The following is a 25,056-nucleotide window of genomic DNA, read 5'->3' as shown; positions in this document are numbered from 1 at the left end:
GATAACCTCGTTACTGTGATATTTGGGTCAAAGAGTCCGTCTTTGTGTGAGGTTTATATAGTAGGAGTGGCGAGGCAGATCTGGTCCACGCCACACGGGTCCTGGAGGTGTGTGTAGCCTTTTCTTCTGCCGCAGACGTGGCCATGCATTAATACACTACTAACCAGCCCATGTGTTCCTCTGTCCTCCGGGGACAGTGTCTGGGCACTGCTACGGTACATGGTGACCGAGCCCTCGGCCACTTGATGGGTAATGTTGTCCGTCATGCGTCCACTTACGGCTCTCTGGAAGGTTTGTTGTCATTCATGTAAACAACACTAGTCGGCATGTAAATATTGACGTGTGTTCTCCATGGAGGGCGTTAGATCTGTTAGGTAACACAGTGTGTAGTCAGTTAGTGAGCACTCGAGCACTCGAGGTGGTGGTTGTTGTTGTGCTTGTGCAGTGCTGACCAGCATGCGGCACGTGGGTGTATACTCACCTGTTTGTGCTTGCTGGGGTTGAGCTCTGGCTCATTGGTTCAGCCTCTCAACCGTCAATCAACTGGTGTACAGACTTGACTTGAGAATGGTCCAGGACGGACCGAAACGTCGTCGTCCCTTCAACTTCTAGTGTGTGGTCTGGTCAACATACTTCAGCCACGTTATTGTGACTCATCGCCTGCAACTGGTGTAACAGGTTCCTGAGCCTACTGGGCTCTGTCATATCTACACTTAAAGCTGTGTATGGAGTCAGCCTCCACCACATCACTGCCTAATGCAATGATTGTACGTGTGTGTGTGAGAGAGAGAGCGCTTCAAGTTCAAATAAGTTTATTGAGATAATAAAATATATATCCCTGAAAGACAGTAGTTTAGGCTATTTCTACCCTTGTCTATGACAGGTCCCCCAAAGGTGCTCACAAATCCCTACAGTACACAAATTGTTATACTATTTTATATTACAAATACATGTACATTAATTCAATAGTTGTCACAAGTAGTACATATTACCAAATATATTAAAGGCATCTTAACATTACATTCTTGGTGGAAAGTGTATGTACCTGCTAAGAATTGTCTGTAGCAATGTGCGAGATGTCGTAATGTTGAGGAGATGTCGATGATGTCGATGTCTCTTGTCGTAATGGGAGGAGACTATACGTGGGTGCTGGCACTCTCCTTGTGCTCTCACGTTCTTCACGAGCAGTCGAGGAGCCTGGGTTCGATCCTCGGGCCACACAAGTTGGCCACGTTTTATTTCACCTGATGCCTCTGTTCACCTTAGTAGTAAATGAGTACGCAGGAATTAGGCAAGTGTTGTGGGTTGTATCATGTGAAAGGTCAGTAGAAGGCCTAGAGGGGGATTGGGGGGGGGCTCGTGATAAGCCTAAGAGCATAGAACACAAGAATGAAGGTGACTGCTGAAGGCCTATTGGCCTATACGAGGCGGCACCTATTTATATCCACCCAATCTCATTCATATATATATGTCTAACCTATGGTTGAAAAATCAAGGGATCCTACTTCTATTATGTTACGCGGTAATTGGTGCCACAAATCAATAACTGTTACCAAACCAAACATCTGTGACTAACAGATGTTGTCACAGCTCGTATAAGACTTGGCTACAAGTATCTCTGGCAGTTCGGCTTGTGTAGGGATCTAGATGAAGTAAAGTGTAAAGTGTGTGGACAAAGACAGGGACACACACTCGAACACTATATCTTTGATTGTAGTAAAATTGAACCATTTAGAGATAAATCTAAGCTCACGCTGTATGATATGGCAACTTATCTTATTACCGTGGATAAATTACTTGAAATCCTTGCACTGTATCCACATTTTGCTTCCAGTAGATAAACGACATATGAGATTCAGAAATTAGTGTATTGTGAGGACTAATAATAAACAGAAGCTCCCCTATGACTCTGTAATATCCCCATTGGCCAAACTATTATGTATTACCGATAAGACCTACCATTAATGTATTAATGTATAATGACTTACTGTAATTATATAGCTCTTGTAATACAGCACTTTCTCTGTAACTAGCTGACATTGTAACTATAAGGTGTGAAGGATAGATGAAATTGTTTGTAACAATCTAAGATGAGGACTGATAAAGTTTTTTTGTGCCCTCTGTAATTCTTTTTGCGCTACCGCTCGCATAATGAGTATGGGGTGCACAATAAACTAGCCGCCTCCGGCGGCAACAATCAATCAAAATCAGTAACATAACAGGGCGAGCAGTAACGGCAGTAACGTAACAGGGCGAGCAGTAACGGCAGTAACATAACAGGAGGAGCAGTAACGGCAGTAACATAACAGGAGGAGCAGTAACGGCAGTAACATAACAGGACGAGCAGTAACGGCAGTAACATAACAGGACGAGCAGTAACGGCAGTAACATAACAGGACGAGCAGTAACGGCAGTAACATAACAGGGCGAGCAGTAACATAACAGGACGAGCAGTAACGGCAGTAACATAACAGGACGAGCAGTAACAGCAGTAACATAACAGGACGAACAGTAACGGCAGCTGAGTGGTTACAGGTTATCAGCTGCCAGATCGTTAGCCACAACACGCGATTAACGTGATCAAATCTGTGACGCAAACCAAGAGGGGCTTCATCGTCCTGCTGATAAGGAACTGCTACCTGTCCACACCTCCTGGCAGCAGTGGCCCACACCTGCCGGCAGCAGTGGCCCACACCTGCCGGCAGCAGTGGCCCACACCTGCCGTCAGCAGTGGCTCACACCTGCCGGCAGCAGTGGCCCACACCTGCCGGCAGCAGTTGTAACACCTTACTATACAATGTTTAATGTAGTTATACCTGCATAGGCCTCTCACATTTATACCCTACACGGCCACAAACCCTTTCTCTGCTGTATTCGGCGTATTGTATTATACAGGCTATGCCGTTTGATTTATTTTCGTGTATTGGCAACTGTTGAACCAGTTTTATCATGTTCTATAAAGCGTCTGATCTGATGGTATCATGTGTGATCATTGGTGTCCGGTTCAAACTGTTGTGGGGTGGCACACCCTTGACACTCTGGTGTGTGGTGAAGACGGCACCACATGTGGACCCTTCACCACTCTCGTATCTGACTCCTCGGTAGGCCTGGGCCGGCTCGGTAGGCCTCGGCCGGCTGGATAGGCTAGGGTTAAACACAAGGTGAAGGAAGACCCGCGTTGGCTGGAGCCCTCAATGTGGCGTCTGTGGTGGGAGCTTTCACAGACACCTGTTTGGCGCAGAGTGTCTCACCAGCATGACTGCTGGTGCATATCTTCCCTTCTCTCTCTCTCTCTCTCTCTCTTCACTCGTGACAGTCATGGCGGGTCGGGATGACAGGTGACACTTCCCGGGTGACACTCGCACAGGGGCTGCCAGACGTTGTCACCCACACCACCTGTCACCCACACCCCCCGTCACCCACACCCCCTGTCACCCACACCTCCTGTCACCCACACCTCCTGTCACCCACACCACTTGCATTCCATTCTTCACTTTTTGCACGCTTTCCCGATCACAAGAAATGTGTATTTTGAGTATATTGTTTTTGTGGCTCCTGTCTCGCGAGGGAAAACTATTACGTAAGAATGTTTATAAAGAATGCAGTTGTGTGAGGCCTTAGCTGTGGTTTGTGAGGCCTTAGCTGTGGTTTGTGAGGCCTTAGCTGTGGTTTGTGAGGCCTTAGCTGTGGTTTGTGAGGCCTTAGCTGTGGTTTGTGAGGCCTTAGCTGTGGTTTGTGAGGTCTTAGCTGTGGTTTGAGAGTTCAGTGGGCCTTCTACCAGTTGAAGTGTTACCGAGAGCTTTTGTGGTGCTTATAGCACCGTGTACGAGAGGCAGGATCTGTGAGGTGGTGGTGTGTAGTATTACCTGACAGTACTTCCTGCCGAGGTGGGCTGGGGGTCGAGGTGGGCTGGGGTCGAGGTGGGCTGGGGGTCGAGGTGGGCTGGGGGTCGAGGTGGGCTGGGGGTCGAGGTGGGCTGGGGTTGTCCACCCTCGACTCTGGCAAACCTCCGCCCGCCAGCCCAACTCTCCAACTTTCCACAGCGAAATGTCTTGGTGTTATGCTGTAATCCCCATTAACTAGTCTCTCACTATCTCACTCGTATGAAGAGAGAGAATTGCATATGGTCTATTATATTGGTTCATGCGAGCTTTGTGGTATTTGCGCGCAACCAAACGCGTGTCTAACCTTAGCTTGACAGCTTGAACTGGTTCAGCGTTCCCGCGTCCCCTGCTTTATCAGGTAATTTGTTCCATTTTCAAAACCAAAGAAACATTTTCCCAGGTTTTTTCTCTATCTAGACTTGTTCAATTTATATCCATTGTTTTTCATTCTATTGTGTTGTATTTAACAGCTTAGCATGATGTCTGTGGTCTCATGCATCCCTTTCTATACTTTATTATATCACCTCTTATTCTTCACTTTTCTAAACAAAAAAAATGGAATTTAACCTTTCTTAATCTTGCTTCAAAGCCAGTGAAACTGTCGCCCCCCCCCCCCTCCTTCTTGAATATTGGAACGACGTTGGCAACCCTCCAGGCTGCAGGACTATTTCTCCGTTGATGGATTTGTTGGGCATACTTAGTAGTGGCAACGATTAGCCTAACAGACCTCTTGGCTCCAACAATGGGATGATACCAGATGGGAATGGTTGTTGCGTGAGTGGTGTACCACTCTCGCTACCACTGTGTGGTCTTGAGCTTGATCTGTGGTGTCGGTGAAGTAACTGAAGAACAATGATGTGTTGACCATGGTGGCAATAAAAGCTTCACTATTATGTTCCTGCTTATCGTTGGTTGTTCTCTCAAGTGTTATATTGTCTACTTTAAAAGTGACGATGGGGTTTACCTGCAGTGTTTTCCCAGAGGTCTTCTAGTCCCCAAGCCTGGCTTGGAGCCAGGCTTGTCTTGTGAGGGCTTAACATCCAAAAGACTGGTGCTTGAAGCGGCCCGCAAGAAGGTCTCCCGACAGCATTAGATTATACGATCATCTTACGTTAGAATTGTTGAGATGAGAGTATTTACTTCAAGAGCCGGAAGGACCACTACAGAGAGCAGGCCTGCCAATACCACTTTACTATCCACAAGGCTAGATGGGGAATTTTCTCAAAGCCAAATAACCCCGTTTGCCTGCTGTATTAAGCCTCGGGGACATGACCTAAAGCTGGATAGAACAGCGTGATGAAGTAGTGGTTGGTGTATCCAGGTGTCTACCTGGCCTTACCATCCTTGCGCACATGTGTGCAGGTATATATTTAACACTGCAGTAAGAGTGAAATATTGTAGTAGCAGACAGCTTGATCGGCACCAGATGGCTGCGTTCGTTCCTAGCGGTGAGGCCCAATTGTCTGCTGCTGCTGCTGCTGCTGCTGCTGCTGCTGCTGCTGCTGCTGCTGCTGCTGCTGGTTGCCAGAGCACACTTTTGATGTGGCTGAGGTTGAAGTACTGTGGCCTGAAAGGGTAGCACTTATTCTTCAGGCGTGGTCAAGGACCTGGTAGTGGGGGTGAGGTGCGGACTTGCGCTCAACTGATCCAGGGAGGAGAGGAGGGAAGTGCCTGGGAGATGGGGCACCGTGGGGGGAGGTCAGGGGAGAGGTGGGACGCTGGCGCCACTCAAGTCATTGAGATAATCAAGACAATCAGTAGTCCCCCATGGGAGGAGAGGGCGGTGCTGGTAGAGGGGGAGGGAAGGGTCGGTAGGGAGCAGCGGGGAGACGTGCAAGTTTTTAGTTTTTTTCTTTAAAATATGTTGTTTATACATAGAACTAGATGGGGTATTCCGGGGGTGGCTGGATCTTGGCCTCCCTTCCACCTTTTCCCTATTCTCTTTTCCCTTACCCACTTCTTCCTGCAATATCAACCAACTCCCTTCTCGTTTAGAATGGTTTCGTGAATGGTGGTGGCGAACGATTGCCATTTTTAGTAAGAGTCCAAGAGATGAGGAGACCGAGGCAAGGTACTGAAGTACTCCATTAACGTGACCCAGTGACCGGTCCCCAGTCAGTCTCCATATCACCATCCGTTCTTAGTTTGGCGGCGCCAGTGGGCGGCCGCCCGCTTAACTCTCATCTTAATATCCTCCCGCTTAACTCTCATATTAATATTTGTAAACACGATTACTGACATCTAACTTAAACCTTAGTTTGTCACAAGGGGAAGATGCGAGTTGTGATGGCGTGTACTGTATTAATATAATACAATAATAGTGGCTTTAGGCATTGTATGTACTAGCTCTATCTATAAATCCATCAACTCTTGTATTTCACATTGTATGTATGTACTTTACCTTAATAAATATTTGTATTTGTATATGAGGATGATGACTGGATTGTGTGTGCGTCATCGACAAAGGTCAGGAGCAGGGAGTAGAACCCCTTGGGAGGCAAGAAAGTGTGAAGCAGCATATCCTTCCGTTTGTGCAGGTGTGTGCGGAGAAAGTGTGCGAGTCGCCGAGAGTTCCCGCCATATGTCGTCGTGGTCACCCTCCTGCCAACACTCTTGAAAAGAAAGTGCCTCGCTGCTTGACTCGCTCGCCGGTGTGGTTCTGCATGGAGTGCTCGTGTTAGGCGAGTGTTTTGCTGGCCTCTACCGCCCCCAAGGTGACACCCTCAGGGTGTACCTCACCCTCTACCTCCCTTCCCCCCCTCTTCCACCCCCCATCTCCACCCCCCCAAGAGAAGAGCAGAGAAGGACACTTTCGGTTTAATTGAGAGAGACATGGAGGGAGCCGGTCGGCCGAGCGGACAGCACGCTGGACTTGTGATCCTGTGGTCCTGGGTTCGATCCCAGGCACCAGCGAGAAACATGGGCAAAGTTTCTTTCACCCTATGCCCCTGTTACCTAGCAGTAAAATAGGTACCTGGGTGTTAGTCAGCTGTCACGGGCTGCTTCCTGGGGGTGGAGGCCTGGTCGAGGACCGGGCCGCAGGGACACTAAAGCCCCAAAATCATCTCAAGATAACCTCAAGATAACATAGTTTGTCTAGTTAAAGTCAGCGCTCTTCCTGTGTTATTGACGGGAGCGTCACTCACGCTCTTCCTGTGTTATTGACGGGAGCGTCACTCACGCTCTTCCTGTGTTATTGACGGGAGCGTCACTCACGCTCTTCCTGCGTTATTGACGGGAGCGTCACTCACGCTCTTCCTGCGTTATTGACGGGAGCGTCACTCACGCTCTTCCTGCGTTATTGACGGGAGCGTCACTCACGCTCTTCCTGCGTTATTGACGGGAGCGTCACTCACGCTCTTCCTGCGTTATTGACGGGAGCGTCACTCACGCTCTTCCTGCGTTATTGACGGGAGCGTCACTCACGCTCTTCCTGCGTTATTGACGGGAGCGTCACTCACGCTCTTCCTGCGTTATTGATGGGAGCGTCACTCACGCTCTTCCTGCGTTATTGATGGGAGCGTCACTCACGCTCTTCCTGCGTTATTGACGGGAGCGTCACTCACGCTCTTCCTGCGTTATTGACGGGAGCGTCACTCACGCTCTTCCTGCGTTATTGATGGGAGCGTCACTCACGCTCTTCCTGCGTTATTGACGGGAGCGTCACTCACGCTCTTCCTGCGTTATTGACGGGAGCGTCACTCACGCTCTTCCTGCGTTATTGATGGGAGCGTCACTCACGCTCTTCCTGCGTTATTTATTATGCATCCTGTAGGTGGATGCATAATAAATGAATATCCATACCCCTCCTGTGGATGGTGGTGGAAAAAGTTAAGAGGTACATAATGGGCACAGGAACTGAACACCAAAAATTCATTTGACTAGACAAGAAACAAAAACTTAATGAAAATAGTGTACTACTATTAATCTACTAGTATATATATAATTTACTAGTAAAAATAGTTTTATTAAGCAGAGTGCCAAAAGATAAATTTGGGGACAACCTTGATTATAATCTACTTCAATGGCATTAAATCTAGTATTACATCCATGGTTTTGGCAACAATATTTTATCTACATCGGATTTAGTAATGCAAAGATTTATTCATAGGATAAAAGGGAAGAGGACATTACATTGATGCAAAATGCCCTACAAAAGCTTCACAAATGGTCAAGACTGATAAAATAATATTTAGTAGCTTTAATTAAATGCAAGGCACTGCATGTGGGACACAGCAAGCATTAGGTTTACGGTGTTGAAAATAGTCTTGACTGATTGAAAGCGAACATTGCCTTGGTGTGATGGGGACGCCAGTGGCTGTGTGGACAGCATGCTGGACACACAATCCTGTGTCCTGGGTTCGATTCCCGACGCCGGCGAGAAACAAAAATGGGCAGTTTTTCACCCTGATGCCCCTGTTACCTAGTAGTAAATAGGTACCTGGGAGTTCGACAGCTGTTATAGGCTGCTTCCTTAGGGAGGGGGGGAGAAAATTAGTAGTTAGTAACAGTAGATTGATGGACAGTTGAGAGGCAGGCCAAAAGAGCAGAGCTCAAGCCCCGCAAGCACAACTAGGTGAATGCATTGCCTTGGTACGGACAGTACGTTAATTGTTGGAAGCAGCACTACAAATTAAAACAAACGTGGGAAAAATTGCAACCATTCAACAAATAATCAAACATACCTTTATACATAAGGACAAGAAAATGGCTGTTCAACTTTACAAATACAATACCTTGCAAATCTTCGTCCTGCACCTGCATTTTTTCCTTCCACGGACACTACAGACGGCCATCAGGGGATTTTTTGAACAGTTTCAATGGCATATGTAACTTGTAGGCTACTTTTATCATTTTATACCAAATGCCCTGACCACTGACTTCTATCATCAATTGTTACTCTCAACATCTACCTCTTACTAATTTACAATTACAGTACAGTAAGTATTATATATTCTGTAATGCTATTATTTGTCTGATACATGCTGATATAATATCTAGTGTTCTGCCATCTCCACAGATTGGTGACCACATAGAGAAGATTGATGGGAAAAAGTTGGTGGGTCACCGCCACTATGAAGTTGCCAAGATGCTGAAAGAAATTCCTCGGGGTACCACTTTTGTCATGCGTTTAGTTGAACCTCTTAAGGCTGGCTTTGGTAAGAACTTTTACTTGTGTGCTTAATTTAGCCTTTCGATAAAGTTTAATATTGATGAAAGGATTTTTATTGTCTTACTACTGACAGAATCTAAGAAGTAGGGCAGATCATTGAGGATTATATAATTTAAATTTCATAAAGTTTTTACTCATGTGCTTTATGATCCTTGTTTTTTTTTTGAGATATATACAAGAGTTGTTACATTCTTGTACAGCCACTAGTACGCGTAGCGTTTCGGGCAAGTCCTTAATCCTACGGTCCCTGGAATACGATCCCCTGCCGCGAAGAATCGTTACTATTTTATTTACAAGTGTTGTCCCATTACACTTTAATCATACTATATTACCCTATATTCAGTTATGTTCCAAGAAAATGTTGTGAGAGCATCCAGTTTCTTTTCTAAATTACACCTTGTATTTCCATTCTGATTTTAATGTAAATAAACTACTGTACTGTTGCTAGAACTACTGACTCCATAGTGAAATAGTCTATGCCTGTCATCCTTAAGTATCACCTTTTTTGTATTCATTCATTTTCCGTGAATGTTCTCATTTTCTTAGCTTACGTCTTTTTTAAATTAATATTGTTTTACCCTTCCTCACACCTTAAGTTAAATTTTGTTCTATATTATTTTAAGTTTTGCCGAAACACTTTACGTAATAGTGGCTTCATTAGCATGTGTAACTCCTGTCCCCACAATTTTATAATAATAATAATTCATTGTGTTAGGGGACAGGACGATAGACTGTATTCATACACGTTAGGCTTATATCGAGTTCCCCCCCAAGATCGAATTACTGACCCCACCTAGGATGCAACCCCACAACAAGCTGACTAACTCCTGGGTACTTACCGATAGGAAATGCGCCCAACCATTTCTATCCCGCACGGGATTCAGACCCGGAATTCTTGATTGCGAGTCAAGAACGAACCCAACTGTGTTACCGGGACCTTTAAATTGTACATTACATACTCTTATATTCCTTGTGCACACATTATTTTGCATAAACATTATTATTATATTGTGTTTTCAACCTTCTTAAATTCACTGATTCATATCAGTGAATCACAACGTAAGTCACACAGAACAGGAACTGTGGGTTCCTGATCTGTGTGATGGATGTGTTCATGGAAAACCTTGTGTAAAGTGAAGGTAAATATATATATATAGCATGGTTAAAATTTTGATATTTTCCAAATGTTTTACTTTCTGCTCTTACTAAAACATATACCTTGATATACTGTATATACCATGATGCAAGAAACAATACAAAATTAAGCTATGAATATACTGTATTGAAAAGCTCCTGTTTGAGTAACCCATTCAGTTGCTTCCTTAGGGTACGTCCGACTCTCCCAAGGCCAAGACCATACAACAAGGAGCTTTTGGTCTATACTTGAACCCTTATGTCTGACCATAACCACTTGGTTGCTCCCATAAACAAGAATAACCATAAAAAAACTCATTATGGAAAAGTGTAATGTACAATTACCTTTACTGTAGTGGAGCCAGAATCTGAGAAATTTGCTTCCGGTACTAAGCAAGATGCTAAGCTTCAAATGCACAGATGTTACCATCAGGAGGAAAGATCACTAGGAACACGGATGAAAATACACACTGGGAATTCCTAGAGAAGTAATAGGGCAGAAATGTACTGTCTATCTGCAGATCATAGGCATGTGGAACAGCTCAACAACAACCAAGTTGCACCACCCAGCAAACTAACTAAAGCTAAAGTACACACTAGTTCAAGGCACTTTGGTACAGGGGTAGGGGAAAACAGTGGAGGAAAGGTGATGAAGTACAGAAGGACAGATGATGATGGACTGACAGATGTGTGAACTTTTACCAACAGAAAACCTGGAAGACGAGGGTCAAGAAGGAATCTCGCAGGACGACATGTGAGCATACACAGTATAAATGAGAGAAACAAAATGCTTCTCCATCAAATGCACAAGAAAAACAAAGTACACCACTGTCTACTTGGGCATTGTGGATTAGCAAAACTACTACTACCTCACAGATGGCAGATTGGTTGCTTGTCAGGAGAAAGAACGTACTGTACCCACAGGGCCTGTTGCACAACAGCTGCTGCAAAACCTGCCTTATTCACAAGAAGGCAGTGGTGAAGGCACTTGTAAAACAATAGAACATTTGTGACTAAAAGGAAGAAAGGGAAATAAGGTAGGCTTCCCAGTCAATGTATCAGACTGACCTCCAAGAGTACAAACCTACTTGAGGCTAGGAAGAAAATCAAACAATGGTCAGCAATTACCTCTGGCAAGAAAAAACGTGATACCTCTTATTGACACAAAATATTATTCCTTGTGTGGTGCTCTGATGCAGCTTCGACACACAATATGAGTCTGCCACTTTTAACAGATATCAGGAGTGTGTTAACATAGTCAACCGAAAGCATGGCAAGAGAGAGTGCTTGCCATGCATCCTACTAGTGTAAGTGAAAATTAAAAGGTGTTAAAAGAATGATTTAGAGAATCACTTGTATGTAGCACTGCTGGAACTTATGCTGTCTACTGAAATGTAAGGATGCAAATTAACTGCCATTATAACTTCTAGGTCATTGATGCCATGGGTAACGAGAGAAAATATGTACAGTAGTCAAATCAGTGGTTAGAATGAAGAGCTGTATAAAGATAGGACTGGTTGAAGGACAATACTGTCACCCTGCTGTTAGTGAAAATAGTGACATATCATGGTGCAGCCTTCATGCTAATTACTATAAATGTGAGATGTATTATGATTAGGAAAATGTTATTGACTGCATATGTTAGATAATGACATTGTAATTTTGAAAAATGAGGCAAGTGCCTTATTGACTGAAGACTAACTTAGCATGCAGTAAGATACAGTATTCATATTAATTTGGTAGCTATTTTTATTATGCAGCAAATTTTACGTTTATGCTGTACAGTATTTATAATATGTTTTCACTAATGTAACACTCTTCTGCACATAGCTAATATTGGGCCACGGTCAGATCCACGCTCCAGTAGTAAGAAGGGCTATGGCAGCGGCAAACAAACTCTACGCTTCAAAGCTAATGGCCAAGCTGAAGTGGAAGATGCGGTAAGCTGTAGTATCCTTAATTCGTAATAATTTTACAAGTAAAAGTTTTTGGTATAAATTTGTTACAGTAAGTTTAATATGTAAATATTTGTTTTGCCCTTATTTTAAAACTATTATTTTTGCAGCCGGATGATTTGGCAACATTCGCAACTGAAAAGATTAATTCACTGCTAGAAAATTTCATGGGCATCAATGACAATGATCTAGGTATGTAAAGTGAGACTATTTTATATGGTTTGAAATTCACTATTTATTTAATCTTGAATAGTATTTATAAAGCATTTACTGTATCTACCTATTCTGCATAAACTAAATATGAAGCAGTGACCTGCCAGACACTACAACTCCATTTGTAGTTCACCAAATGAACACCAACAAAATCCTTTCTCGTCCCATTAGGTAGATCAGAAATTATGAAAGGCATCAACACTTTGGAGAGAGTGTTTGCTCTTTCCATCCTCCTGCTCAAAGATCCTTTATCACTATTGTACCATTTTTATCATCTCCAACAACTGGGCTATTGAAGGGAGGTATAATTTAGCACAATTTTCTAAACATACTGAACATACACTACATACTGTCTTTTGTGCTCTTTACACTTGTAAAGCCCTAGACCTCAATACTATGCCCGATTTGAAACTATTCCTAGATAATGTAATAAAACATAGGCTATTACACTAGAAATATCTTTGACAGAACTCTAGTCTGACTAATTCCATGTTTACATGACGTGCAAATAGTGGCCTTATATAGAATGCTAAAATACTGTATGGAACTTCCGTTCTAATGAAGTAAAGAATTGCTCATCTATACTTACTCAAAAGTGAAGCAAACCCATAATTTGCTCAATAGTGGTTCATCCCACTCTCGGTAAATCTACCTGAGGGCCATTCTCTAGTAGCCAGTACAAGGGCCACAATCTCTAGTGGCCAGTAGAATCTTGGCATTTACAGCTTTGGAGGGTAGGCAGTGCCATGGGTTTAAAACTGTTGGTGAAAAATCATCATCTGTTATCCATCTTACATTGTGGCTTGTTGAGCTTGAGACTGTTGCCTCCAGTAAGCATTACATTAGATTTTTTAAAAGTGATCTGTGTTAATCTCTTCAATGTGTTCCGTATTTTAAAGGTCTACTCTGCTATATATTAACTGTATAATAATTACTGGTACAGTGGTACTTCCGTTTTCAAATTTAATCCGTTCCCAGAGACAGTTTGTAAATCGAAAATTCGTAAACTGAAACGAATTTTCCGGTAAGAAATAATGTAAATTAAATTAATCCGTTTCACATCCACCAAAACTATTAACTTGAAAATACATTTTATACATACTGTACTACTACTACTTACATTTTGTACTACAGTATGTACAAGTATATATTGCCTTTAATGAGGAATCTTGTTGGCGTATGGAAGACGATGAGGACGGAGGAGAGGGGGAGAGGTGTTTGGAAGGGGAGTCCCCTTCCATTATAACAGCAGTGATGATATTTCTGGGGTACTCTCCCTCCTACGTTTTGCAGGCATACCACTAGGACCTGGTTGTGGCTCACTGCTTGCTTGTCTTACTAAGAATCTGTCTAAAGACATTTGTTTTTTCCCTACGTTTTAATGCTTTTCTGTAGTGAGACATCACATTCATTCACTGTGATTATGAATGATCTCTTATTTTTCCTCTATCATCTTCCTCAACTATTGTCTTAGGTTGAACTTTACCACTGATTTTCTTGGAACCCATGGCATGATATATAATAATTATTTTTATATTCAGAAACCAAAAAAGCACAAAAACAATTAAATTCTTCACAAAGAATTCAAGCACGTTCATCACTAGGCGGGAAACACTGATAAACTGAAGCACACCTCGCCAGTGCCACCAGGAACCACGCACTTGGTTCCTGGTGCCCATACGCATATTGACAAACTCTCCAAGCGAGGCAAAGCTCGTATACCGAGTCGAATTTTACAAAGAAATTGAGCTCGTAAACCGAAAAATTCATAAGTAAGGACCTTCGTCAACTGAGGTTCCACTGTACATTAATGTAAAAATTCCTGCAAATTCTCTCTATACAGGTAACTCAATTACTAGTTTTAAGTACAGTACTGTACTTTGTGTCTTTCTTGTAACTTACAAAACCTTTGATATCTCGGTGTACACCTCAAATAATATTTTAGCTTCATAGTACAGTAAGTATAATAATATCAATAGTATTTATTTATAAACAAGTACAGTAAATACTGTATATTGATTATGCTGTATTACATTTTGTATAAAACTACTAATCAAGCATTACCGTATTCTTAATCTTATTATTGTATTATCTTATTATGCCGTTTTATCTATTATCTAATTATTATTATTATTATTGAGAAAATAGGTAGGAGCCATTATGAGGATTCGATCCTATGCAGTGGGTGTTCCCACACACTGAGAGAAAATAATTTTCTCTTTGATACATCCCGTTAGTGTGATTACTCACTGTGTAGTATTATTATTATTATTATTATTATTATTATTATTATTATTATTATTTATTATTATGTTCTAACAAGTGAATAATGTATAAATAATAATAATTAATAATCCTTATTCACATGAATGGGTGTACAGAGAACATAAGAGTAATAATAATTGACTGTGTCGGGGAACAGAAAGCCAGTGTGTTTTCATACACGTTAGGCTTTTACCCTTGATTTGCATTGCATTTCTGCTTTGGTCGAGTCTTAATCTAGGAATATCAGAGATTTGTTTCTAGAGTGGTGACCGTGAGATCTATTACAGCCTTCTGTGAAGCACTTAAGGTCAGGACTGGCATTGCAGTTCAGAGTATTATAGATACAGAGAACACTTGAGAGTATGTGCAGAGACTTGAGATTGAACATGTTCAAAGATTTCAGTAAGGGAGCAGAGTGGTGTCTGGGACTGGAATTTGCGAATGTTCTGATTGCTGATTTTTGTTGAGTAATTAGGGGTCGGAGGTAATTAAGGGTGGTGGATCCCCAGGCACAGATACCATAGGTGAGATATGGATAAATGAGTGAATAATAGTAACTAGGGCAGGGCGAGGAACATAGTATCTGACTTCGGAGAGAGTGCCTAGTTTTTTAGAAACCTTTTTCAATAATGTTTTGCATATGTTAATGGAAATTTAGTTTGCTGTCAGTGTGAACTCCAATGTTAACATTGTGAACATCATTGTAAATATTATGAATGATAATAATGCCCAACTAGCAATTTTGGCATTATTAATTTTTTAGATTAATTTGATTGTTGGACTTGTTACCAAATAAAATGTAAAATGTCTTGTCAGTGTTAAGAGAAAGTATGTTAGCAGTCAACCACAAATGGACTAGGTGCACTATTCACCATATAGAATAAGTGGGTTAGCATGTGAGAAAATGAAGGAAAAGGAAGGTTGTATTATCAGCAAATAGAATTGACTTCAAATGTTGTGCGATATTTGGAAGACAATTGATATATATGAGAAAGAGGAATGGACCCAGTGTACTACCCTGTAGAATACCAATGTTAGTCGAGTGGGAAAAGTAGCACCGTTCACTGAAACACACTGCTGACTGTCACCGAGGTAAGATTGCAAGTGCTGAAGGAAGTGACCTCTGACTCCATAGTGTTGGAGCTTGAGAAGGTGGTTATTGTGGTTAACGGTGTCAAAAACCATCAAGTAGGTTAACAAACTGACCTTTGGGGGGGGGGGGGTAGTCATTTTTGTCGAGCTGCACATATTAGGTTAAGCAGTTATAAGAGCATCATTGGTGATTTTACGTGGCCTGAAGCCATATTGGTTTGAACCGAGTATTTTGTGCTTATTTGTATAATGTATTTGTTATATAATGTATATACAGTATTTGTATAATGTGAAGGTTAAAGCATCTTGCAGTGTGTGTTTCACCTAAATATTGTAAATACACTTTTTTTCTTTATAAAGATTAATTATAAAATTAGTAACCAAATATTCATAAAGTATCAATTTTTTTATTGCAGCTGCTCAGATTTGGGAACTGGGGCAGCAGAAGCAGAACACAATGGAATTTGCCGAAGCTGTGGATGATTCTGACTTGGAAACATTTGGATTCACTGATGATTTTATTTTTGAGCTTTGGGGAGCAATTACTGATGCCAAGGCTGGTAGACTGAAGAAGTAGTTCGTGATGACCGATAATGAATTGTGACAGTTGTTAAAGAGAATAATTGACAGCAACCAAGAAGAGGATTTTAAATTAGGTGATTTCCCTATTTTTGTTCTGCACTGATAATAAGCCCTAAAGTATATTTATTTGTATATTAGGTAACAAAAATCCTATGATAAAGCGTTCTAGTAATAAAATACTTACTGTTTGCAGCGTGAAAATAATGCAGTGAGGAAAATGCCATGTGTTTTAAGGAAACAAAACACATGTTCATTTTTTGTTAAGGATATCAAAACTTATTTTATCAAAGTTATCTTACAAAGAAAAAAATATGACCAAAAGTATGAGAGTGGGTGATATTTGCTTGTGGCTTCTGGGAAGTTAATTCAGTGTGGAAGTATTTTCAAGATAACTATTATCATAGATGGTATGAAAGTGTCTTGTGTGCATTCTGTGTTTTGTGCGAGAAGAAAGAAACGCATTGAACCTTCACATATTATAGTAAAATGTCCACCATGATGGCCTTTAAAACAGTACGTCAAGTTTGTGTACCACCACTTTTTGTATAGAATTTTGTAAGAGATCTGTCTTGGTATCTGTACACAAATTAATCTCCCTAAAAAAAAGTGGTAAATGGCCATGAGTGAGATTTGTGCATGTCTTGTTTGTGGTTGTCAGTTGATGCTCTCATGCCTTATGATTACAGGACAGTATAGAACGTTATGATATTGTATGTATTAGAACACACAAACAATAGCAGCTTCATTAAATATTCACAGCAAATTTGAGTCTTCCCAAAATCTAACATAATGTTCTAGAGATTGTTCTCTAGGTGGTGATTTTTGTTGTGAACAAAATTTATATGTATGTATGCAACCCGTTCTCGCACTTTCGTACAGTCAATATTGACTTTTTAAATACTTGCATATGTAGCATACTAAACATACTAGTTTACCTTGAAAAGCTTCATAGAAAACACCGACCTTACCTAACCTTCTTAGTATGTTAAGATAAGCATCTTATTGCTTCGTAATTACAATTATTACTTAACCTATTATAGGTATAGGTTAAGTAATAATTGTAATTACGAAGCAATAAGATGCTTATCTTAACATACTAAGAAGGTTAGGTAAGGTCGGTGTTTTCTATGAAGCTTTTCAAGGTAAACTAGTATGTTTAGCACTGTATGTCATATATGCACGTATTTAATAAGTCAATATTGCAGTAAGAAAGTGCGAGAACAGGTTGCAACATGAGCATTACCACACACATCATAATTTATATAAATAGATTAATATTTTAAAATACAACATCCTATTCTTATCTAAAGTGTAGATTAGCATTGTGATTTAAATTGACATTGCAATAATTTTATTTTTAATCAATGAAATGCTGATATTATACTGTGTAATGAAGATACGAAGGACTGCATTTGAGCTTCCCATGTGCCCAAGATCAAAGTTAGTATTTTTCAAACTCAGAGTATAATAAATAAATTGTCTACTTTGAATAAAAGTCTGTCATAATTTTGAAATGACTTTGACAAACTATAAATTTTAATAAGTATTATTATTGTATGTGTCTTTATTTAATATAGAAAACTTTGTATGCAATATTTGGAAATACTGTAAGAAAAAATTTGTTCCTAGTTATTGCAAAAATATGAGAAAGTGAATGAGATGTTTTAAGTATGGTACTCTCTTCAGAAAATTTCCTATTGTCACAGATAGAAAACCTGTTAGGCATATGAAGGTTTTCCTAGGGTAACAACTTTTTCCAGAATGCAACCTACGACAGTTCCTTAACCCTCCCCCTGGTACCTATTTACTGCTCGGCTAACAGAGACATCAGGTGAAAGGAAATGTGCCCAAACATGTCTGTCCTCCTGTCCTGTCACGGGAATCAAACCCAGGACCTCATGGTTGTGGACCAACTGCACCAACCATTGCGCAGTCACACAACATTGAGTCAACAGTATGTATATGCAATTTAACAAGCTCATTCTCTTAGTACAAGTTTTAACATTCAACATGAATGATTATTTATGCCCTGTAAGGAGATATATCATGCCACACTTATACTTCAGGAGTTAGTGAATTTAGTTCATTTATTATGCACCCCATACCCATCCTGTGGACAGTAGTGGAAAGGGTTACAGAGGCACATAATGGGCTCAGGGACTGAACCCCACAGTTCATTTAGCTAAGCAAGTTACAATTTTGATGAACTAGTTACAAAATTCAATGCACATTGTCACATCAACAATGGGCTCGAGACCGACCACAAGTACAGTTTCTAAAGTACTTAAAGAGTAAATTTGATTTGTTAATTTACAAAGCTATCTCTCGCTGGCACATGATGAGTTGAATTGGCCAGGCAGCTGGATTTATCTTGGCATATACCATAAATATATCAGATTGCAGTCTTGTTCACAGAAAATAAGATACATTTACTTGTATCTTTGTCAACTGGACAATTAGTTTTCTATACTTTTGAATCCTAATTTGGATTCGTTTATCAAGCAACCAATTGCAAACAAATGCATTTTCAGAATGTTCCTAGGAATATTATGATTTGCAAGATACCATGATGACATTGCAATGATAATTATAAAGTGCTTGAACATTCATGTCATTGTTTAAAAATGATTTGCAGGTTGTTTCATAGGTAAGGTATTATGTATTTATGTAACTCAATGAGCATTTCCCTGTACAGTTAATATAATGAGCTTTGTGTATATGTGTGCATTTAATATCCCCAAACATATAATTAACTTATTGCACCAGTGTTATAATGGATAATCAGTTTACATTAGCATATTATTCCTCATCAACCATTGTGTGGTCTCACAGAGCATTAGTGGTGCACTCAAAGGCTAAGTATCCAATTTCCACCTCTCTCACTCGCCAACAATTTAAAATTACAATTAAGTATTTTTAATAAAAGTTTAGATCATGGGGAAAGTATGATAATTTATAAAATGTGTGCTAACATCAGTTTGCTTGTATAGTACAGTATTGAAATGTTAATGTCTGTGTGTTTAAGACATCAAAGAAAGTTGCTTTCAGTATACTGTATAGAAATAATAGCTTTGATTTATATGCCTCACCCAATCCTCATGTCATTCCATCCTTGCCTACATAGAGGGTCCCACTTCCAAAGTTTTGCAAAACCTTGATCCACATGGCAAAGGCTTCTGCCCCTCCTACAGTTTTGAAACATCTTTTCCTTGCACGCTTTCCTTCACACTCCAACTCCATTCCTGTCTTCAAAGATGGATCTAAGTCTGCCAACGGAAAAACTGTTGTTTTTTTCCCTGACCACCTCTATGTGCCGCCTGCCCCCAGAGACTAGCATCTTCACGGCAGAAAACTCTGCTATTTTGTATGCTTTCTCACTGTCAGCATCCCTGTGTCGTTGTAGTGTAGTTGACTCTCACAATGCCCTCATGGTTCTGGAGTCAATTAATCCTATCCATCCTGTGGTAGTTGAAATTCAACATTGGTTGTTTCTTATCTCTAGCAGATTTAAGACTTGAGTTTTGCTGATTTCCAATCATATTGGCATTTCCTTAAATGGGCATGCAGATGCTGCTGCTGCTGAGGCTATCTGCACTTGTCCTATTTCCTGCAAAGGCATTCCTTATTCAACTTCTACCCAGTCAATCATTTCTCAATCCGTGCCCGTTGGCAGGGTCATTGGTCTCTTGTTACTGTTAACACTGCATGCTCTTAAGTGTTGCCTGTCCCTTTGGCCTTCCTCCTGTGAAAACCTGCGGATGAAAAGCACCTCTTGTTCTCAGTTCTACATTGTGGCTTTGTCAAGGTTACCTTGAGGTGCTTCCAGGGCTTAGCGTCCCCGCGGCCTGGTCGTCGACCAGGCCTCCTGGTCGACGCTTGAAGCTGCTTAAAACTGTTGCTCTGTGTTACATTTGACATTTTGAAGAAAATGTCTGGATCAACATCCTTCAACTTGTTTAGCAGTTTAAAAGTTTCAATAAGATCTACCCTGTCATATCTGGTTTTCAGTGTTGTTAGCCCTGTGTCCATCAACCATTCCTGATATGAGAGATGACTTGGCTCTGGAATTATTTTTGTTGCCCACTGTTGCACTTTCTCCAGAGCAGCTATGTCCTGAAGATGAGGTCTCCATGCTTGGATACAGGAATTCGAATGAGGGTGCACCAGAGATTTATACAGTTGAATTACTACCAATTTTTAATTTTCCTTATAGTCAAAAGTACACTTGATTATTCCAAGGGTTTTGATAGTTTTTCTGACTGCTGCACCCACCTGTTGTGCAACTTTTAGTGTGGTGGATTTTGACCCCAAGGTCCTTTTCTTCATCAATCTGCTGTAATGTAATGCATTTAATTTGGTAGTTGTCGCATGGGTTGTTATTCCCCACATGCAACGTCTTGCATTTGTCGATGTTGAAAAGCATTTGCCATTCTTTGTAAGGTTTCAATATCATCATTATTTCCCACTTTACCATAAATGTGTGTCATCATACATAAGACTTCAAGGGTTACTACACTCCACCTCTTACATTAGCTGTTGTTTAAAATTCTTATGAGAACATTTCAACTTAGGTTTGCTCCTACTCTGAGAACCCTTCATTGACACATTTCTTTGTTTTGAATCAATATGGTGAGAAAATGTTCAATGTTTTCAACAAAATATAAAAAATGTGATGGAAAAACAATCCATAACCTTGGTGGCATTCATGCTTTTATCTTGAGATTATCTTGAGATGATTTCGGGGCTTTAGTGTCCCCGCGGCCCGGTCCTCGACCAGGCCTCCACCCCCAGGAAGCAGCCCGTGACAGCTGACTAACACCCAGGTACCTATTTACTGCTAGGTAACAGGGGCATAGGGTGAAAGAAACTCTGCCCAATGTTTCTCGCCGGCGCCTGGGATCGAACCCAGGACCACAGGATCACAAGTCCCGCGTGCTGTCCGCTCGGCCGACCGGCTCCCTAGGTGAGAATTCTGCTGGTGAGAATTTTGATATACTTTAAGCTCCATGTCTCATGGTTGTGAGCACTTTTGGCATTTGGGTAACTGGAGGTCATGGCTGCTGATGTATGGTTGCATAGCGTGAGGGGGGGAGGGGAAGAGAGGGAAGGGATCCATTGGGAGAAAGTGACAGTCATTGTGACTACATAGCACTTGAAAGGGATCAGGATGAAGATTTTGGGATGGGTAAGGTAAAAGGAATGGTGCCCAGCCACTTGTACAGTCGGGGATTGAACACCGCTCTGCATAAAGTGAGACAGTCACTCTATCATCCAGTCAAAGTGGTTGGATGGAGAGAGAGGGAGTGGGGCTAGAAAATAAGGTGTATATAGGCCCACACAAGCAAGAGAGCTTGGCAAAAAACAAGAGCAAGAGCTTAATGCCATTACTAGAAATAGTGCAATTGCATCACACTTCTCAGCTCGCCACAACTCGAGTATAATAACTATAGTTTGGACGAAGCTGGAGAAGGTTCAGAGGTATGTCACTAGGTTACCGTAGTTCCAGTACTAAGTGGTGTGAGTTGCAAGGGAAGGCTACATCAATTGCACCTCACATCGATGGAAGACAGAATGGTTCGGGGAGACATGATTATCACATAGCGTACTGTATAAAATTCTCAGGAATTGACGGGGGTTGATAAAGAAAAAATGTTTAACAAGGGTGGTTCTCGCTCTGGAAACACCAGTGGAAGCCGATTACCTAAATGGTCCACAGAGGCATTAAAAAGACCTTTTTCAGTGTCAGAGTTGTTAATAAATGGAATGCATTAGGAAGTGATGTGGTGGAGGCAGACTCCATGCAGTTTCAAAGGTTGATGTGATAGAACCCAATAACCTCAAAGTGTACACCAATTAATTGACAGTTGAGAGGCAGGACCAAAAAACCAAAGCTTAACCTCCAGAAGTACAATTAGGTGAGTACTTAGAATTTTGTGCTTGTTTTTCTTAATTAAATTCCCTAAGTTTTCTATATGTATTTATGAGGATGACTCATTTTTTTTTTAATTTTATAATAAAAATTATGCACTGGGCTGGTGCTTACATCAAAAGCTGTAAAAGCTGAGTACCCAAATGAGCCACAGAGACATTAGAAAGAACTTTTTCAGTGTCAGAGTAGTTAGGGAACGGAATGTACTAGGAACTGATGTGGTGGAGGCCGACTCCATACACAGTTTCAAATGTAGATATGAGAGCTCAAAAAGCTCAGGAATCTGTACACCAGTAGATTGGCGGTTGAGAGGTGGGACCAAAGAGCCAGAACTCAACCCCCGCAAACACAACTAGGTGAGTACTCACACTCACACACACACTCTCACTCACTCACTCACTCACTCTTTTATATATATTATAGGAAGGATAAGAAACTTAGATGATTGTCATGCCCTTCAAGATGACCTGGACAAAATAAGTATATGGAGCACCACTTGGCAAATGGAATTTAATGTTAATAAATGCCATGTTATGGAATGTGGAATAGGAGAACATAGACCTCACACAACCTATATATTATGTGATAAATCTTTAAAGAATTTTGATAAAGAAAGAGATCTAGGGGTGGTTCTAGATAGAAAACTATCACCTGAGGACCACATAAAGAATATTGTGCGAGGAGCTTATGCCACGCTTTCTAACTTCAAAATTGCTATTAAATACATGGATGGCGATATACTAAAGAAATTGTTCACGACTTTTGTTAGGCCAAAGCTAGGATATGCAGCGGTTGTGTGGTGCCCTGTTACCTAGCAGTAGATGGGTACCTGGGAGTTAGTCAGCTGTCACAGGCTGCTTCCTGGGGGTGGAGGCCTGGTCAAGGACCGGGCCGCGGGGACACTAAAGGCCCGAAATCATCTCAAGATAACCTGCCCATATCTTAAGAAGCACATCAACAAACTGGAAAAGGTGCAAAGACATGCTACTAAGTGGCTCCCAAAACTGAAGGGCAAGAGCTACGAGGAGAGGTTAGAGGCATTAAATATGCCAAAACTAGAAGACAGAAGAAAAAGAGGTGATATGATCACTACATACAAAATAGTAACAGGAATTGATAAAATCGATAGGGAAGATTTCCCTGTTCTGGAACTTTAAGAACAAGAGGTCATAGATTTAAACTAGCTAAACACAGATGCCGAAGAAATATAAGAAAATTCATTTTCGCAGAGTGGAAGACGGTTGGAACAAGTTAGGTGAGAAGGTGGTGGAAGCCAAGACCGTTAGTAGTTTCAAAGCGTTATATGACAGAGTGCTGGGAAGACGGGACACCACGAGCGTAGCTCTCATCCTGTAACTACACTTAGGTAATTACACACACACACACACATACATATTCACTCACTCACTCTCTCTCTCTTTGTGACCTTGTGTGACTCAAGCCTAGGCCTGGGTGGTGACACCTAGTCTCACACAGTCCCACTATGTAACCTCATTACGGTAATCCCTGCTGGCTCTATAACCCCATATTTCTCTTGAGGGGGTATTTACCTGAGGGCCGTCTATTTAATATCCAGCAATACTGATGGTTTTACATGCATAGTCTCCCCTGCTTGGTGCCCTTTGAGAATTGCTTACCTGAGGGCAACTATATCTCTGGTAGCCTCGACGAGGACACGAAGCCGGCGGCTTGTCAATGGTCCCTCCACCCTATTTGTCCTGATGATTTCATCAAGCTGGATTTTAAAATTCACCAGTGTTTTGGCACTTACGTAACCAAAACTAAACTAAACTAACTTCATGGTGTTGAGCTTATGAGGACTATTAAGGCTATGGCACTGGCTTATACTGACTGACCAGCAACTAGAATTTAGCCTCTGAACATAGTCCGGGTTTAAAGTAAACTGCGCGCATGCGCACTACACCACGAGCGTAGTTCTCGTCCTGTAATTACACTTAGGTAATTACACATGTGCGCGCAGATACACACACCGGTACACCAAAAATTGAATCTACATTTCAGTGTCTTTAGCTGAATGAGCGCGCGCGCACAGTATATAAACCCCTCCAGCACTTAAATTACCACAGAGTTACAGCCCCGCTCCTGTGCCAGGTAAGTCTACTACGGGCTCACCATAGCCCGTGCTACTTGCAAGTTTTTTGTTCCCAGTAGCTGGATCTAAAACAACAACTTACATTACTTAGACCTCCGGGTTGTTTGGTCCAGTTTCGGGGTTTAAGGGGACTGACGGCTGAGTGAACAGCGCTCGGGATTCGTAGTCCTAAGGTTCCGGGTTTGATCCCAGAATAGAGATGGAAACAAATGGGCAGAGTTTCTTTCACCCTAATGCCCGTGTTCCCCTAGCAGTAAACAGGTACCTGGGAGTTAGATAGCTGCTTCATGGGGGTGTGTAACAAAAAGAAGGCCTGGCCGAGGACCGGGCCGCGGGGACACTAAGCCCCGAAATTATCTCAAGGTAACGATTGATGAAGATTAAGCCACCCAAGAGGTGGCACGGGCATGAATAGCCCGTAAACTCAAGGTAACCTTGCTGTGCCGCTTATTATGGTGTCGTGTAGCCTGAGGACAGGTGAAGGCAGGGAGACGGGCCAGCGTCTGCTGTGTGTATATAGTTGATTGACGAAGATTAAGCCATCCAAAAGGTGGCACGGGCATGAATAGCCCGTAAGTGGTGGCCCTTTTGAGCCATTACCAGTATCAAGAGCTGATACTGGAGATCTGTGGAGGTGCGAGTGCACCCTGCGTGACGGGAGATGTCTCCCGTGTGTGTGTAGTGTCTCGGGAGGTGTGGTGGGTTTGTTTATACCC

General features: G+C 41.6%; 1 protein-coding gene across 1 annotated transcript in view; it reads left to right on the top strand.

The window, feature by feature from the left end:
• The window catches only part of kermit (PDZ domain-containing protein GIPC-like protein kermit), a 78,638-nt gene extending 59,623 nt beyond the window's left edge, over positions 1–19,015 (top strand). The window contains exons 4-7 of the mRNA XM_045756340.2: positions 8,905–9,043; positions 12,022–12,131; positions 12,257–12,338; positions 16,133–19,015. Of these exons, the coding sequence (XP_045612296.1) occupies positions 8,905–9,043; positions 12,022–12,131; positions 12,257–12,338; positions 16,133–16,293 (492 nt within the window). The 3' untranslated portion in view covers positions 16,294–19,015. The remainder of the gene's footprint in view (positions 1–8,904; positions 9,044–12,021; positions 12,132–12,256; positions 12,339–16,132) is intronic.
• The last annotated feature ends 6,041 nt before the right edge of the window (positions 19,016–25,056 follow it).

Source organism: Procambarus clarkii, chromosome 60 (assembly GCF_040958095.1).
Source record: "Procambarus clarkii isolate CNS0578487 chromosome 60, FALCON_Pclarkii_2.0, whole genome shotgun sequence".
Taxonomy (NCBI): domain Eukaryota; kingdom Metazoa; phylum Arthropoda; class Malacostraca; order Decapoda; family Cambaridae; genus Procambarus; species Procambarus clarkii.
The sequence above is the reverse complement of the archived record's forward strand: the minus strand, read 5'-3'. Positions and strand labels throughout refer to the sequence as shown.